The 12,972-nt window shown below is 32.9% G+C and overlaps 3 protein-coding genes across 3 annotated transcripts; all 3 read right to left on the bottom strand.

The window, feature by feature from the left end:
* Positions 1-542: 542 nt before the first annotated feature.
* On the bottom strand, positions 543-2,171 carry LOC105194909. Its single transcript, XM_011160045.3, has 5 exons — positions 2,073-2,171; positions 1,736-1,871; positions 1,416-1,529; positions 978-1,087; positions 543-893 (listed from the first exon to the last, which is right to left on the bottom strand). Exons 1-5 carry the CDS (start codon positions 2,082-2,084, stop codon positions 708-710), a joined length of 558 nt encoding a protein of 185 aa, XP_011158347.1. The 5' UTR covers positions 2,085-2,171; the 3' UTR covers positions 543-707.
* A 2,364-nt stretch (positions 2,172-4,535) lies between these two features.
* On the bottom strand, positions 4,536-6,827 carry LOC113004109 (glycine-rich cell wall structural protein-like). Its single transcript, XM_026136379.2, has 3 exons — positions 6,720-6,827; positions 5,847-6,369; positions 4,536-5,443 (listed from the first exon to the last, which is right to left on the bottom strand). The coding sequence occupies exons 1-3, from the start codon at positions 6,729-6,731 to the stop codon at positions 5,145-5,147; spliced, it is 834 nt and encodes a 277-aa protein (XP_025992164.1). The 5' UTR covers positions 6,732-6,827; the 3' UTR covers positions 4,536-5,144.
* Positions 6,828-8,995: 2,168 nt separating this feature from the next.
* Positions 8,996-12,631, bottom strand: LOC105194930 (zinc finger protein 512B-like). Its single transcript, XM_026136390.2, has 4 exons — positions 12,486-12,631; positions 11,607-11,677; positions 11,266-11,492; positions 8,996-9,479 (listed from the first exon to the last, which is right to left on the bottom strand). Exons 1-4 carry the CDS (start codon positions 12,501-12,503, stop codon positions 9,148-9,150), a joined length of 648 nt encoding a protein of 215 aa, XP_025992175.1. The 5' UTR covers positions 12,504-12,631; the 3' UTR covers positions 8,996-9,147.
* Between the last annotated feature and the right edge of the window lie 341 nt (positions 12,632-12,972).

The raw sequence follows: 12,972 nt of genomic DNA, 5'->3' as shown, positions 1-12,972 counted from the left end.
ACGCAAATTTTAAAAATTAATATCACGAGACTTTCTGAGAAATAGAGGAAGATAGTACAGTGGAGTGGTTTATACATACTTCAGTTGTGTCATTCATAAAGTTTGGCATGATTAATTTCAGCAAGAAAACAAAAAGAATTCTTAGAGTACCTTAATGTATCTAAATAAATAAATAAGTACCTTTCATATAAAAATTTCCATATATCAGATATAATTGTCAAATTTGACTTTTGTAAAAAAAAAAAAATTTCCTCGATGAGTTTATGAATACACGGAAAGCAGTTTTATTCAAATATTAAAAAATTTATCTAGATACAGATCTAAAAATAATTTTGTTAAATTTCCAAAATAATTATGCTCAAGAGTCCTGCATAATTATTTTGAATACATAATAAAATTATTTTAAAATTTGTACCTAGCTAAATTTTTAGATATTTTAACAAAAATCGTGTCTTTTTTACGTATATACAATAATTTTATACAAAATCTATAAGCGATATGTAATAACTAATTTTTGGGAGAAGGGAATAAAACGAGCTTTCTATTCCATCAGTGCAAACGTTTTAATAAATAACTGTTCTACAGTGCTGTACAGAAGCGAAACATTTCGTCTTCTCGCACCGTTGTACATATCTTCAACCGGATATACGGAGTAAAAAAGAATATATCAACAACAAATAGAGAAAAACACATTTTAACATGAGAAATCAATGCTTGACTGTATGCACGATGGTCTTGTAGATCGGAATTTTGATCGGAAACGGCTTTTCGACCGGTACAGGCACGTGCTTCACCACGTGAAACGGCACAGGCTTCTCGACCTTAACCGGAATTATTTTCTCGACGGGCGTCGGCACCTTCTTCTCGACGGTCTTAAACACATGCTTTTCCACCTGTAAAGACAAGAGGCTGCTTTGAGACAACAGCAAAGGGAGTGGAAACTATACGTGACTTTATGAAGGCAATTATCGCTTTACCTCGAACGGTACGGGTTTCGGTACTAGCACATGAAGGGGATAAGGCTGCGGAACTGTTTCCACCACCGGATGTGGTACGCTAATCGGGACTTTTTTTATCGTCGGGACGCCTATCATCAATGAAATAAAAAATAAGACAAAAAAAAGAAAACAAATTTAGTAGTTTTAAAGCGATAAAATAACACAAAATTTCTTATACATATATTTTAATCATTTATTTAATATTATGTAATATTAAAATATTAATCAAATCTATATGAATCAATCGATGCACTTCGTGCACTTTTAATTTTTTTGTTGCAGTAAAGTTAATCTATCAGTTTACGTTATTATCAATTTCTTATAAACACCATACACAGTGAATACACCATACACTTTTATCTAATAATATTCAAATGTGAAAGTATGCATTAATAAAGCTTGTGCATTTTGCATTACCGATATGTTTAATAATGGGAATGACATTGGCTCCGTGAAGACCGCCGATCCCCAAATGCCAATCACTGACTTTTGTTGGCAAATGGTCTCCCAAAAAATCTAAGGAATGACTTTCTAAAATTCAAAACCATTTGTCAGTATTTATTTATTAGGTCGATATATAAGACACTTACGTGAGCTGCAGTCATATGCTATAATTATTGCGATAAATCAATTCCTGGCTACGATGTTATCGTTCGCATATAAATTTTATATATATGTATATGTATTAGAAAACGCATTCAGTATTAAATGGGCAATAAAAAATAAATGTTTCAAACCTGTTCCTCCCAGGTTAAAAGCTCCCAAGTCATGATGGTCTACGGAAATTTCCCCCAACGTAAGCCCGCCACCGCCATGATTTCCAAAGTCCCAATCGGAACTGTAGGAGCAGGCGACGACTCCCAACAGCACAATCTTAAACATGAAACATCACCGAGACTGCAACTAACGCGACTCATCTTCACTATTGTCGACCTCTAAGTAAATTATTCGTTGCACAAGTTTCACAAAATGCATTTCGTGAATCCATTTAGGTACAAGCAAATTGATGTAATGATTGTTAAGCACGAGTTTAAATACGATTTTATTACCTAACCGAGATGGGCCTTTACGTACAATTTTTTTCATTCCTTAGCTAAGTTATCTCTATCGTCAATGAATAGATTGTCTACTCGGACAGATTCTTTTGATCGTCACTTTATATACCGCCCGCACAGAGAGAACAAGCAACCCCACTCGCTGCTCTTTGTAATGACCCCACCGCAGATGCTATAGATTTCACGATTGAGGAACTGTTCGTTTGCAATCACTATTACGCGTAAATATTGCATAACATCTAATACTTGCTACTCCGTCTATAATTATACATTATCGTCTTACTTCCTCACTGTCTCGTACATGAATTTTTACGTATAAATCTAATTTCCTTGTCTTAATCTTAAACGTGACTTGATGTACTTTGATTAAAATTTGTATCAAAAATATTTCCTTTTTATCCTAATATTAATGCAAGATTAGTCAACAAAAGCTTTGTTTAAAAAGTTACAAAATATATTTTCTTAAGCCTCGAAAAATTTTATATTGTTATAGATAGACAATAATATTTTTAAAAAAACAGAATGCAGCGTTTAAAAAATGCGTTGTTATATTTTAAATAGCAACTTTAAAAAGCAGTACAATCTTTCAATTGCTTTCTTATTTCTTCTGAAGAGTTTTTTTATCCTGCAAACGTGAATATTTATTTGTGAGTCATTTTCTCGGTTATTTTTTGTTACAAAACACAAGAATCGATGGATTAATCTTGTTAGATACAACGACGCTGCCAATGTCATGGATGATTTGTTGCATGTGACCACGATGATCCCGTCCATCGCGGGCGAATCAATCTGTCTAACGTCTACTTTCCATGGAATTCCTGCGCTTTTATCGAAAATCACAGTGAAAGCCTGTCACGGGCACTTCTCACACTCTACGACCTGTAGTGGAACGCATACGGACTGTAATCGATGCTTGTTTGGCTGCTATTACCATTATCGACGCAAATTTGCAGCGAGTTACCTTCATTAAAATGATCAAATTTTACATGGAAAGAACGATTTTGCTAAACTGGAGATAAATTACTAAATATTAATAACATTTTAAAAAATTAGGTACAACTGATGTTAATTTTTTATCAATATATATGGTTGATAATGCAATTATGCAATTTTGTACTGAATTTATATTTTTATAAAAAAAGATCTATTGTCTTAAAAGAATATTTTAAATTCATTGTACATATATATTTCCAACAGTTTTAAAAGCTAAATCGATATATTTTCATAGAATCTATCAAATTTCCTAAAAATCGTACATATTTTATTACAATAAAAATAATATTAATAGTAATCATAATAGTAAAATTAAAATTGATACAAATAAAAATATATCAGCTGTAAAAAAAAATTCAAATTATTTATAATTTAACCACCTTACCTTTCATTATTTATTATTTATTAATTAACATACATTTGATCTCTTTTCAATAACTTATTAATAAAAAATATATTAGTTAATAATTTTTTATATTTTTAATTATTTTAATTCATAAATTTGATATTTTTAATTTAGGTTAAAGCAAAGTGATTGTAAAAGGTTTATAATTAATTAACTTGTTATTTATGAAAGGTAAACATTGTAATAATGGCTACTCGAAATATTAAGTTACAATTACTACAAATACGATCATTTGCGTAAAATAGAAATCAATATGCACATACATATTAAATCATACATATATCAAATGGGAAATATAATAAAAATAATTTATAAATGATACGTATTCGACAACTCTCAAATATTTAAAAATATAGCTGCAGATCCAAAAATAATTTTGTTGACCATCAAAATAATTATGTAACTCAATAATGATGAAATCAAAACAGGTGCAAAAATTTTTGACATTCTAGGAACCAGTTCAAACGTTCTACGTAATTATTTTAGGAATCTGACAAACTTATTGTCTGATCTGTATCTATAGCTATTTTTAGATACAGAAAAATTGTTCTTTCTGCTCTAGAAATTGAAAGATTACTTTTTGCTCGCGAGTCAAAGAAATTTAAATTGACAGTTTTCAATAGCTTGAAGAAAAGATAATGGACACGTAATAATTTAGAAAAGAAATGAGATGATATATTAAATGGTATAAAACACAATATAAAAATAACATAATAAAAATACAAAATAATAAAATAATATAAAAATATAATATATAAAAATTAGAATGTAATTTTTGTATTTCGAATATTCATGTGTTCACTTAATTAAAAGGAAAATTAAAATTAAACGATCAGTTGTTAATTAATCGAAACAAATATTTGTATCGTCCATATTATTATAAATTTCGCTAATGTCAGATTTCAAGCACCTTCGGATCACTTATCATTATTGCGAGCAATAGTAGTAATAATGATACTAATATCCAAGAAGAAGAGAAAGAGAGCTCGTTATCTTAATTTATCTTAGCACTTTCTGACGCTACACGTAAAATAGTAAAAAGTCTCGGCGACAGACTTTCACTGAATAAAAACAACGAGTATACTCAGTTTTGTAAGCATTTTATTCAAAAACGCAACAGAACAACAAAACATAAAAAAGTGGCTCAACAACGCGCCGGTTGCGCCGACGCTTACAAATGCGCGTATATACAAAAAAAATAAATCGGAATCAAAGAGCGCGCTCGACCATGGAGCGAACATGGGCTGTTTTTCGTCAACTTTCTCCTTTTGGCAGAACATCGGCGAATAATTGCTACGAGGATTAGGACGGGAACGTCAGTTCAGTGTTCAAGTCAATTCTTACACAATAATAAGCAAAGTACTATCGTATAAGTTTTGAACAAACTACTAGTAGCTAATGCGGCTGAAATTACTTCTAAGCAATCCCCGAGCACTCGGTAGATTATTTAGCTGTACGTAATTATTTTTCAGACATAGCGTTTGTTTACGAACAAACGTACGGCTGCCGTTCATCGTGTGAGCAAGAAGATATTTTCATACAGAGTAAGCATCTTCTCGCTCTCTCGATCGCACATGGGCCAATATCTCTAATGTGCTTTAATTGAAAATTTGCGATTGAAAGATTGCTGAGGGTCACTTCCGAGCCGCCTTTTTTCCTATCCATGAAAATCCTCCACGCCACAGGTACGCTTTAATGCTTCTTCGCATGGTGGTAAATCGTCTTGTAGACGGGAATTTTGATGGGATACGGCTTCACGACCGGGACAGGGATGTGCTTCTCGATTGTGATGGGAACTGGCTTCTCGATGGGGACCGGTATGTGCTTCTCCACGGGATAAGGCACCTTCTTCTCTACCGGGACCGCTATCGTCTTCACAACTTGTATGGGAATGTGCTTCGGTACGGGAACATGAACGGGATAAGGTTGCGGGACGCCAACTGCTACCGGATGCGGCACAGCTATCGGCACTGATTTTGGAACCGGTACACCTGAAAAAAAAAAATGATTTGAGAGAGAGATGAGAAATACGTCTTTAGATTATGAATATAATTTAGCGAGCGGAAAAAATACTTGAAGGTCTTTAACCTGTTGAAATTTATGCTGATAAAGAAAATGATACCCCCTTTCAAGTTTCTTTTTTTTTATACAAAACAAGAAGATAATTGGCTAAAAACTGTATAACTTTTGGTCACACATGTATTTAAAAATAGCAAGTCTTTGACTTTCAACCGCTGACGCATAAACAGCCAACAGTAATATTAATTATGGACTCAAAATTCAATTTCCATAATTATTAATAAAGGAGACGACTTCTTTATAGCGCCATAACTCCCGATTCCACGACTTTCAAGTACAGATCGTAGCGCGGAAAGTAATATTGCACGTAGTTACCGATGTGCTTGTAGACTGGCACGGCCACAGGCTTTGTCACTTCGACGTGCTCGGAGATGGGAACACTGTGAATGTAATTATGCCCGCTGTCCAGCGAGATTCCATGGCCGCCTTCGTCACCGCCGTGACCACCGTCGAATCCGCCGCCGGAAGAGTAATCTTGATGACCACCATCGAAACCACCGCCGGACTCTAAATGCCCGCCGGAGGAACCAGCATCGAAACCACCGCCCCCGTGGCTACCCCCGAGATCACCGCCCCCGTGGCCACCCCCGACATCACCGCCCTCGTAGCTGGCCACGTGACCACCCTCATTACCTCCGCCGTAGCCACCCCCGTAGCCACCCCCGTAGCCACCACCCCCGTAGAAACCACCGGCGCCGCCGGAAGTACCGGAGATCTCCTGATCGGATCGATCGATCGCGTACTGGCCGCTAAATAACTGCAACATGTAGTGCCCTCCTTCATCTTGGTTCACGAACACTGGCGTGGCCGCGGCCAAGGACACCAAAGAAAGCAGCACCTATAAATCGTAAATTAAAAGAGGAGATTTGAAAGTGCGATAGCAATTCGCAAAAATATCCATCATTTAACAATACTTAGAATCATAAAAAATTTTTGGTCTGTCCTTCTATAAGGATAATTAATTTTATCTTTGCATAATTTACATATACGATAGATATACCGAGGATATCATCAGTGTGATACGGAAGAAATTATTAAACCCTAAAAATTACATATTGAAGTACGATAAGATTGACACGATCTTGACAGAAATTAAGTAAATTTATGATCCAACTTTGATTCGGCGCTCCAAACTTGTCACATTTTTAACTGCGTTTTCTGTGATTGAGCAATTTACTCGGTACTTACGATTCCGTTCATCCTCCCACGTGTCTCTATTAGTGCGCTTCAAGTAGTCGCTTGTAGCGCAAGTCTCTCGAACGACTGATACATCTTCGGCTATTTCTCGTCTTAATATACCGTGGGGCCTTTCACTGTAGACGATGTGATTTCGTCTCGCTTCTCACTGCGGCGAATTATACCCGCCCGGTGCAATTGTTTCGCTGCAGTCTACTCGGCGCGAGCATGAAAATAATTGACCGCGTCCTCGCGGCCTTCACATTGACAACGAATCGGACATTTCCTATTCCGTTGTAAACGGGTGAGCGTCTACGAACGCGGATTTCCACGTTCACCGGGTTTACTGCCTACTACTACTCCGTCGCCTGCGCTCGCCGTCGCCAACGTTTCATATGGAGAAGCCGCTAAATTTGCACGTCGTTCGTCGTGAGACGGTTAATTTCCACAGTTCATTTAGATATCCTAATTCCACGTTTTAAAACCGATGTTTTAAAACCGACTTTTATTATCGCTTTTACGGTGCCGTTAATGTACCATGAAAAAGATGTCTTCCGCTGTTGACGGAACAAACATTTATTCTGATTGATTCCAAAAACGCACTTAATTTGCCTATATAAGATTATGCGATTATTATTTGACACATACAGTAATTTGATTACATATTTAGTATCATAACGAAATCGTCTCTTTACATTTAGCGAAATAATTAATAGAACAAATATTCCAAAATGTTTTTCTTCAAAACTACTGCGTTACATACAATTTTCAATTTTTATAAAATTATTTGTGGTTTAAGAAATATTAACAATAAAAGATATTTAATATAATGAAAAAATGCAATTTATGTGCTTTTTATTCTTTCACATCTGTAGTCTCATTATTTCAAGCAAAATTGATAAATATCATATGTCACAAATGTGCGATTTAATCACAAAAAAAACGAAAGACTAATTTTAATGCACGCACTTTAACTATATGTGAAGAGAGCATAACAAATGTGTGGACGATATACCTAGTTACTTTATGCACTAATGTTTTATTATTATGATAATTAGCAAGAAAACATAGACCTCTCGGTGAGCTGATATGCGTGCCGCTCCTGATTCGTGGAATTTTCCTTTAAACTTTCAAAAGCCTAGGGGGATTCTATCGTTGCAGAATCTTCTCCTCGAAAAAGGAAGTAACAAAATTTTAATTTCTTTTTTTTTTAAATAATAAAACTAAAAAAGTGAAAATTTTTATTACAATTTGTCAAAATTATTATTATGTAACACGATATAATTTTCAATACAAAATGACAATTAGATATTGTGAGTGCATGTTTTAATTTGTACATAATTATATATTAAGGACAACTATCAAATGAATGTTTAATTCTTGTAAACCGTTAAAAAATATTAAATACGAAAAAGCACAATTAGCAAAATGAATACTTTCATACTTCGATTTCCTCAGGCTAAGGAAGAGGAATAAAATTGCTGACTTACTGAACTGTAACCATTTCCGACGAATCCAAAGCGAATTTTATACAATAATAAATCAAACAAGTTATTTGAAAGCATAAGTAAAGATATACAAGTTTCCGGGAAGTGATCTAAAATCACAATCGCTGATGTCTAAATTTCTATAGTTCATTATCTCATTTAAGACAACATGTCCAAGCGAATTGTACGGAAATGAAAGGAAGTGAAGGTACACTAACTTACTAAATTACACAATTACTATATATGCTGTAGTTATATCAGTTATACGTTATATACAAATTTGTATTATTTTTCACGTACAAACTATTTGGATCTCGGATAATTCATCATCTCTTTTGTTATTAAAATCCTATATAAATTATTCTTAAAAAAAAATAATTTATATAAAAAACCATAATAATTATATGTGCAAGGAAGAATTAAATAACCATAATGATTATATATGCAAGAAAAATATTAATAAGCAAGTAATAAAACTAGGAATCTGTGTTTTTCGGTTAGAATAAACATTTGATAAATTAATAATTTTATATTAATTCTAGAAAACATAATCTACTTGTCTATTTGCATTTGGATTTTTATTACTTCAATATTATAACCATCATTTCGTTACATCTTTATTTTACCTATACAAAGAGGTAAATGTTATTATACAATATAAAGGAATCGCTAATAAGTAAGATTATTTGGTAACAATGAACAAGATACGCCAACAAACATAAAAACATAACAATGATGCAAGAACAGGTAAGAAAACGAATATTGTCTTCTCGCCGTGTTGTTAACAAGTATAACAACGAATTTTGTACGCAAGACTCATTATATATCAAGAAAGACGAGTTTACTACATCGCTATTTAATGTCATCCGGCTTGGCGAAAAAATGTTTCACGAATCAACAGTTATTCGTGTCATTCGCTGGAATCTCGTCTAATAACTTTAACATAACTTTCCTCAGTATCTCTTCCTCCTTTTACGACCGCGTTTCTTTATTTTTCTTCTTGGATGGAAAATGTGCTTGTAAACTGGTATGTGAATCGGATATAGCTTCTCCACTGGAACGGGCACGTGTTTTTCGATAGTTATTGGCACTGGCTTTTCCACGGGCACCGGTATGATTTTCTCCACCGGATACGGTATCTTCTTCTCCACTGGAATTGCGATGGTTTTCACGACCGGTACAGGGACAGGTTGGACCATCGGCACGTGTACGGGATAGGGCTGAGCAACGCCTACCGCCATAGGATGAGGCACGGGTATCGACACGGGCTGTGCCACTGGGACTCCTATAATATCAGGATACGTGATAATTTACTCCCTTGTATGGTTTCTTAAGTATCGAGGTTGTTCAGAAGAAAAATTAATCTCCTTTAACAATCTCCTTTAACAAGTTTTTTTACAATTGATTTTCTAAAGTATAAAGAATTTTAATTCTATCGAAGAAGCTTAGAATAATTGCAAGGATATAAAATATTTATCAATCTGAATCTAATGTAAAAATAATGGAAAAAATAAAATAAGAGATCATTATTTTCTATGGAGTAAAATTAATTAACTTTTCAATACATTTGTTATCACTATCTAAATTACAAAGATTGTTTGATAAGTTCTTAGAAAATATATGGTACCATAAATATCGAACTGATATGATGGTTGATGTATATCCTCCTTCAAATCTCTACTATTTCACACAAATCCGTCAATTAATTATATTGTGACAACAAACTGTATTTGCTTTTCTTTACTTTTTAGAAAGTAAAACTAGTTTATTAATTAAGTAGTTTGTTATAATTAAGGAGTTTACTTTATATGTACATTATAATAATCAAATATCAATTTTTTCCATTTAAAAAAAAAACAGCCAAAGTAATTTAGTTCACTTTAGATAGCTGTCACATAGTTGACGAATCTGCCTGAAAGGCTTTGTAAAGGTTTTGACGGATGATAGACATCAACCATCATATCAGTTTAATGTTAGAGTGGCACCATCTCACACATTTTCTAAGAACTTATCAAATGATTCTCGTTATGTCTTATAACATCAGAGAATTGTGATATTGCATTATTTAATATATGTATATGTATGTGTGTTAATTACCAATAGATGATTTAAAATTAGAAAAATGAAAGAATTCAATTAATAATATTCTAGAAAAATTTTGCTAACATACATTTTTAGAAAATAGGAAATACAGTGTATGAAACTTAATGTAATCAAAGTTTCATAATGTACTTTAGAATTCAGATGGAAATTTAATTTTTCTAAAATTTGAGCATGTCGATCAGGTTGATAAAAATTTTTTTTCATAAATACTATTTCAATCGATCAGATAAGATTTTTCTCATAAATATTACTTTCGCACATATTGCTTTCACAGATAATACAAGACAGAAATGAAAGACTATCGCATTCAGTGAACAGGTTTTTCCATTGCGTTCTTAATGCATGAAATACATTTTTGCTTTATTTACGTTGCCAGCTATCAATAAAAAATATAAATCAATAACGTTTTTAATATTTCTTTCACTTAAAAAATTAAAAATTACGCATTTCAGTTTAACATGAGCGAACATTTATTACATGGTATCAATCATATCAATTACCAAATAATATAAATTATATTAAAAAATTTATAAAATATATAACTACCCAAGAAAAAGTTTTATATATATAATTATATATAAAATATGTATATTTAAATATATATAATTATACATAAATGGATGTATAATATACAATCGTAGTAAATATATATATATATGTACGAGTATATATTATTTTTTTGGGTTGTATATGTCCATATATAATTCTACATAACTATATATAATTAAATATAATTATATAAAAAATTGTTTCCCGGGTATGCATTTAAATTATATAACAAACTATATAAGATTTTTATATTTTTTGATACTATAATAATAAGACATTAAATAACTATTATTATTATATATTGAGTATCAAACAATTGTTTCTTCTAAGAATTTTTTTAGTTTTAAATGATTTCATATATTCCATTTATTCTACTTTTTCTATTTAATTTGCTGCTAATATAATTTACACAATCTTACCAATATTTTTTATAACTGGCACTGCCACTGGTTTTGTAATTTCCACGTGCTGACTGATCGGCATAGATTCAGCGATTGTATATTGAACATTACTGCCCTTAAATTGTTGATCTACGTCTATGTGAATATCGCCACCATTTCCAAAAGAGGAATATGAAGAAAAATCCTCATGAAGGTTTAAGTTCTGATTACCAGAATTGTAATTTGCAGCACCAAAATTAGATACTCTGTCAAAATTAGAACAACAGTTAGAAATTGCAATACACAATAAAACATATAAAATAATATGTTATAAAATAATAAATATAATTATAAAATCTTCTCATTTCCTTTTTACTTACCCGTGCCATCCAGAATTACTCTCTATAAAACTTGCTAGCGTCGCTTTAATTAATAAATATACAACAAGTACCTGAAATAATAGAATTAATATTTTTTTATTATAATCATAAAATCTTGATTTTTAATTTCACACGTAAATTATTACTAAAGATAAATATAAAAAGAAAAATAATAAAACGTCAAAATTTTTATTTATTAACGAAACTTAATTTATTTATAAAAAACATGCAATAATTATACAATAAATTGTAACAAAAGTATATATAAAAGTAGTAGTTAAAAGAAATAAATTTTAAACGCTTAAATATAAAATCTTTTTGCAAATAAATCTTTATTAACATATTATTTCTTGTTACTAAAACATTCTTTATACAGGTACATGTACATATATGTGTGTGTGCGATTTATATATTAAGTTTTGAACAAAGTGTAAATTTAAATGAATCACCACTTTTTTTTACTGTATATCGAAACTTTCAATTACTTAGTTCAACGACATAAACGGTCGAGCAAAACAGCGAAACGCGAAGAAATATCTTATTCGTGAGCGGACACTTAGAAAAACATTCAGCAATGCGCCCTTTCTTCCTTCCGAGGAAAGTGCTGCTGGCGACACGTCGGACTCGATATCATCATTCTTGCGCGCCGCGCACAAGATATCCGGAATCTATGAGAGCGTTATACCGTACTTGCATCGCGCACAGAAAGCATGGAAATATCGGCAATCACTTTCCATCGCTATTGTTCGCCGTAAAGCCGGAACTCGCGCGCGAACCGAGTCATGCGGGAAACTCGGGCGCCGTGAATCACCGCTTCCGCGATTCCCACGCGACTCCCGGGGAGGTACTCGGAACACCTATCCGCCTTTTTCTACTTACTGAGGACAGATGGAGCATTTTTCAGAACACGTCGCGATGAGAAATACGAGCATGAACAGGACAACGGATGGGATACTGCGGATAGGTTCTGATAGGCAGTTCGATTTTATACATGACGCTTTCTTCCCCTCCCTTGCTCATCCGATCATCTCTCGTGGAAACTGGACTGGCACGCATGCACGTATATCTGATGAACAAATTGAAAACTAGTCTAGTTCAAGCCTACTAGTTTGAAATTACCAGATCGAAACTATGATTCCAGTCAACCGAGGTAAGAACCTGTTTTCGATCCGATCATGACGTTGCAATCACCAGCGATTCTCAATCGGCGGATTTATGATATTTACTATAGATACAGAAAAATAATAAATTACATTGGATGATCAAATCAATTTTGTCGTCACAAAGGGATGATTTATATTTCTCTCAAGTCGGTTCACTATGACTGAAAATGGTCTCCATATAATGCAAATTACTAACGAAATAT

This window comes from Solenopsis invicta, chromosome 4, assembly GCF_016802725.1.
Source record: "Solenopsis invicta isolate M01_SB chromosome 4, UNIL_Sinv_3.0, whole genome shotgun sequence".
In the NCBI taxonomy this organism is placed as follows: Eukaryota; Metazoa; Arthropoda; class Insecta; order Hymenoptera; family Formicidae; genus Solenopsis; species Solenopsis invicta.
Note: the sequence above shows the minus strand (reverse complement) of the source record. Positions and strands in the feature narration are given on the sequence as shown.

Bases quoted from the DNA above. Each gene is read 5' to 3' on its own strand.
- LOC105194909 (XM_011160045.3), bottom strand. The intron at 1,530-1,735 runs GTTTGAAACATT...TTTGAATTTTAG, and splicing joins TTTTAACCTGGGAGGAACAG to AAAGTCATTCCTTAGATTTT. The intron at 1,088-1,415 runs GTAATGCAAAAT...CATTGATGATAG, and splicing joins TCCCATTATTAAACATATCG to GCGTCCCGACGATAAAAAAA.
- LOC113004109 (XM_026136379.2), bottom strand. The intron at 5,444-5,846 runs GTAACTACGTGC...TTTTTTTTTCAG, and splicing joins GCCAGTCTACAAGCACATCG to GTGTACCGGTTCCAAAATCA.
- LOC105194930 (XM_026136390.2), bottom strand. The intron at 11,493-11,606 runs GTAAGTAAAAAG...TAATTTTGACAG, and splicing joins AGTAATTCTGGATGGCACGG to AGTATCTAATTTTGGTGCTG. The intron at 9,480-11,265 runs GTAAGATTGTGT...CTGATATTATAG, and splicing joins GCCAGTTATAAAAAATATTG to GAGTCCCAGTGGCACAGCCC.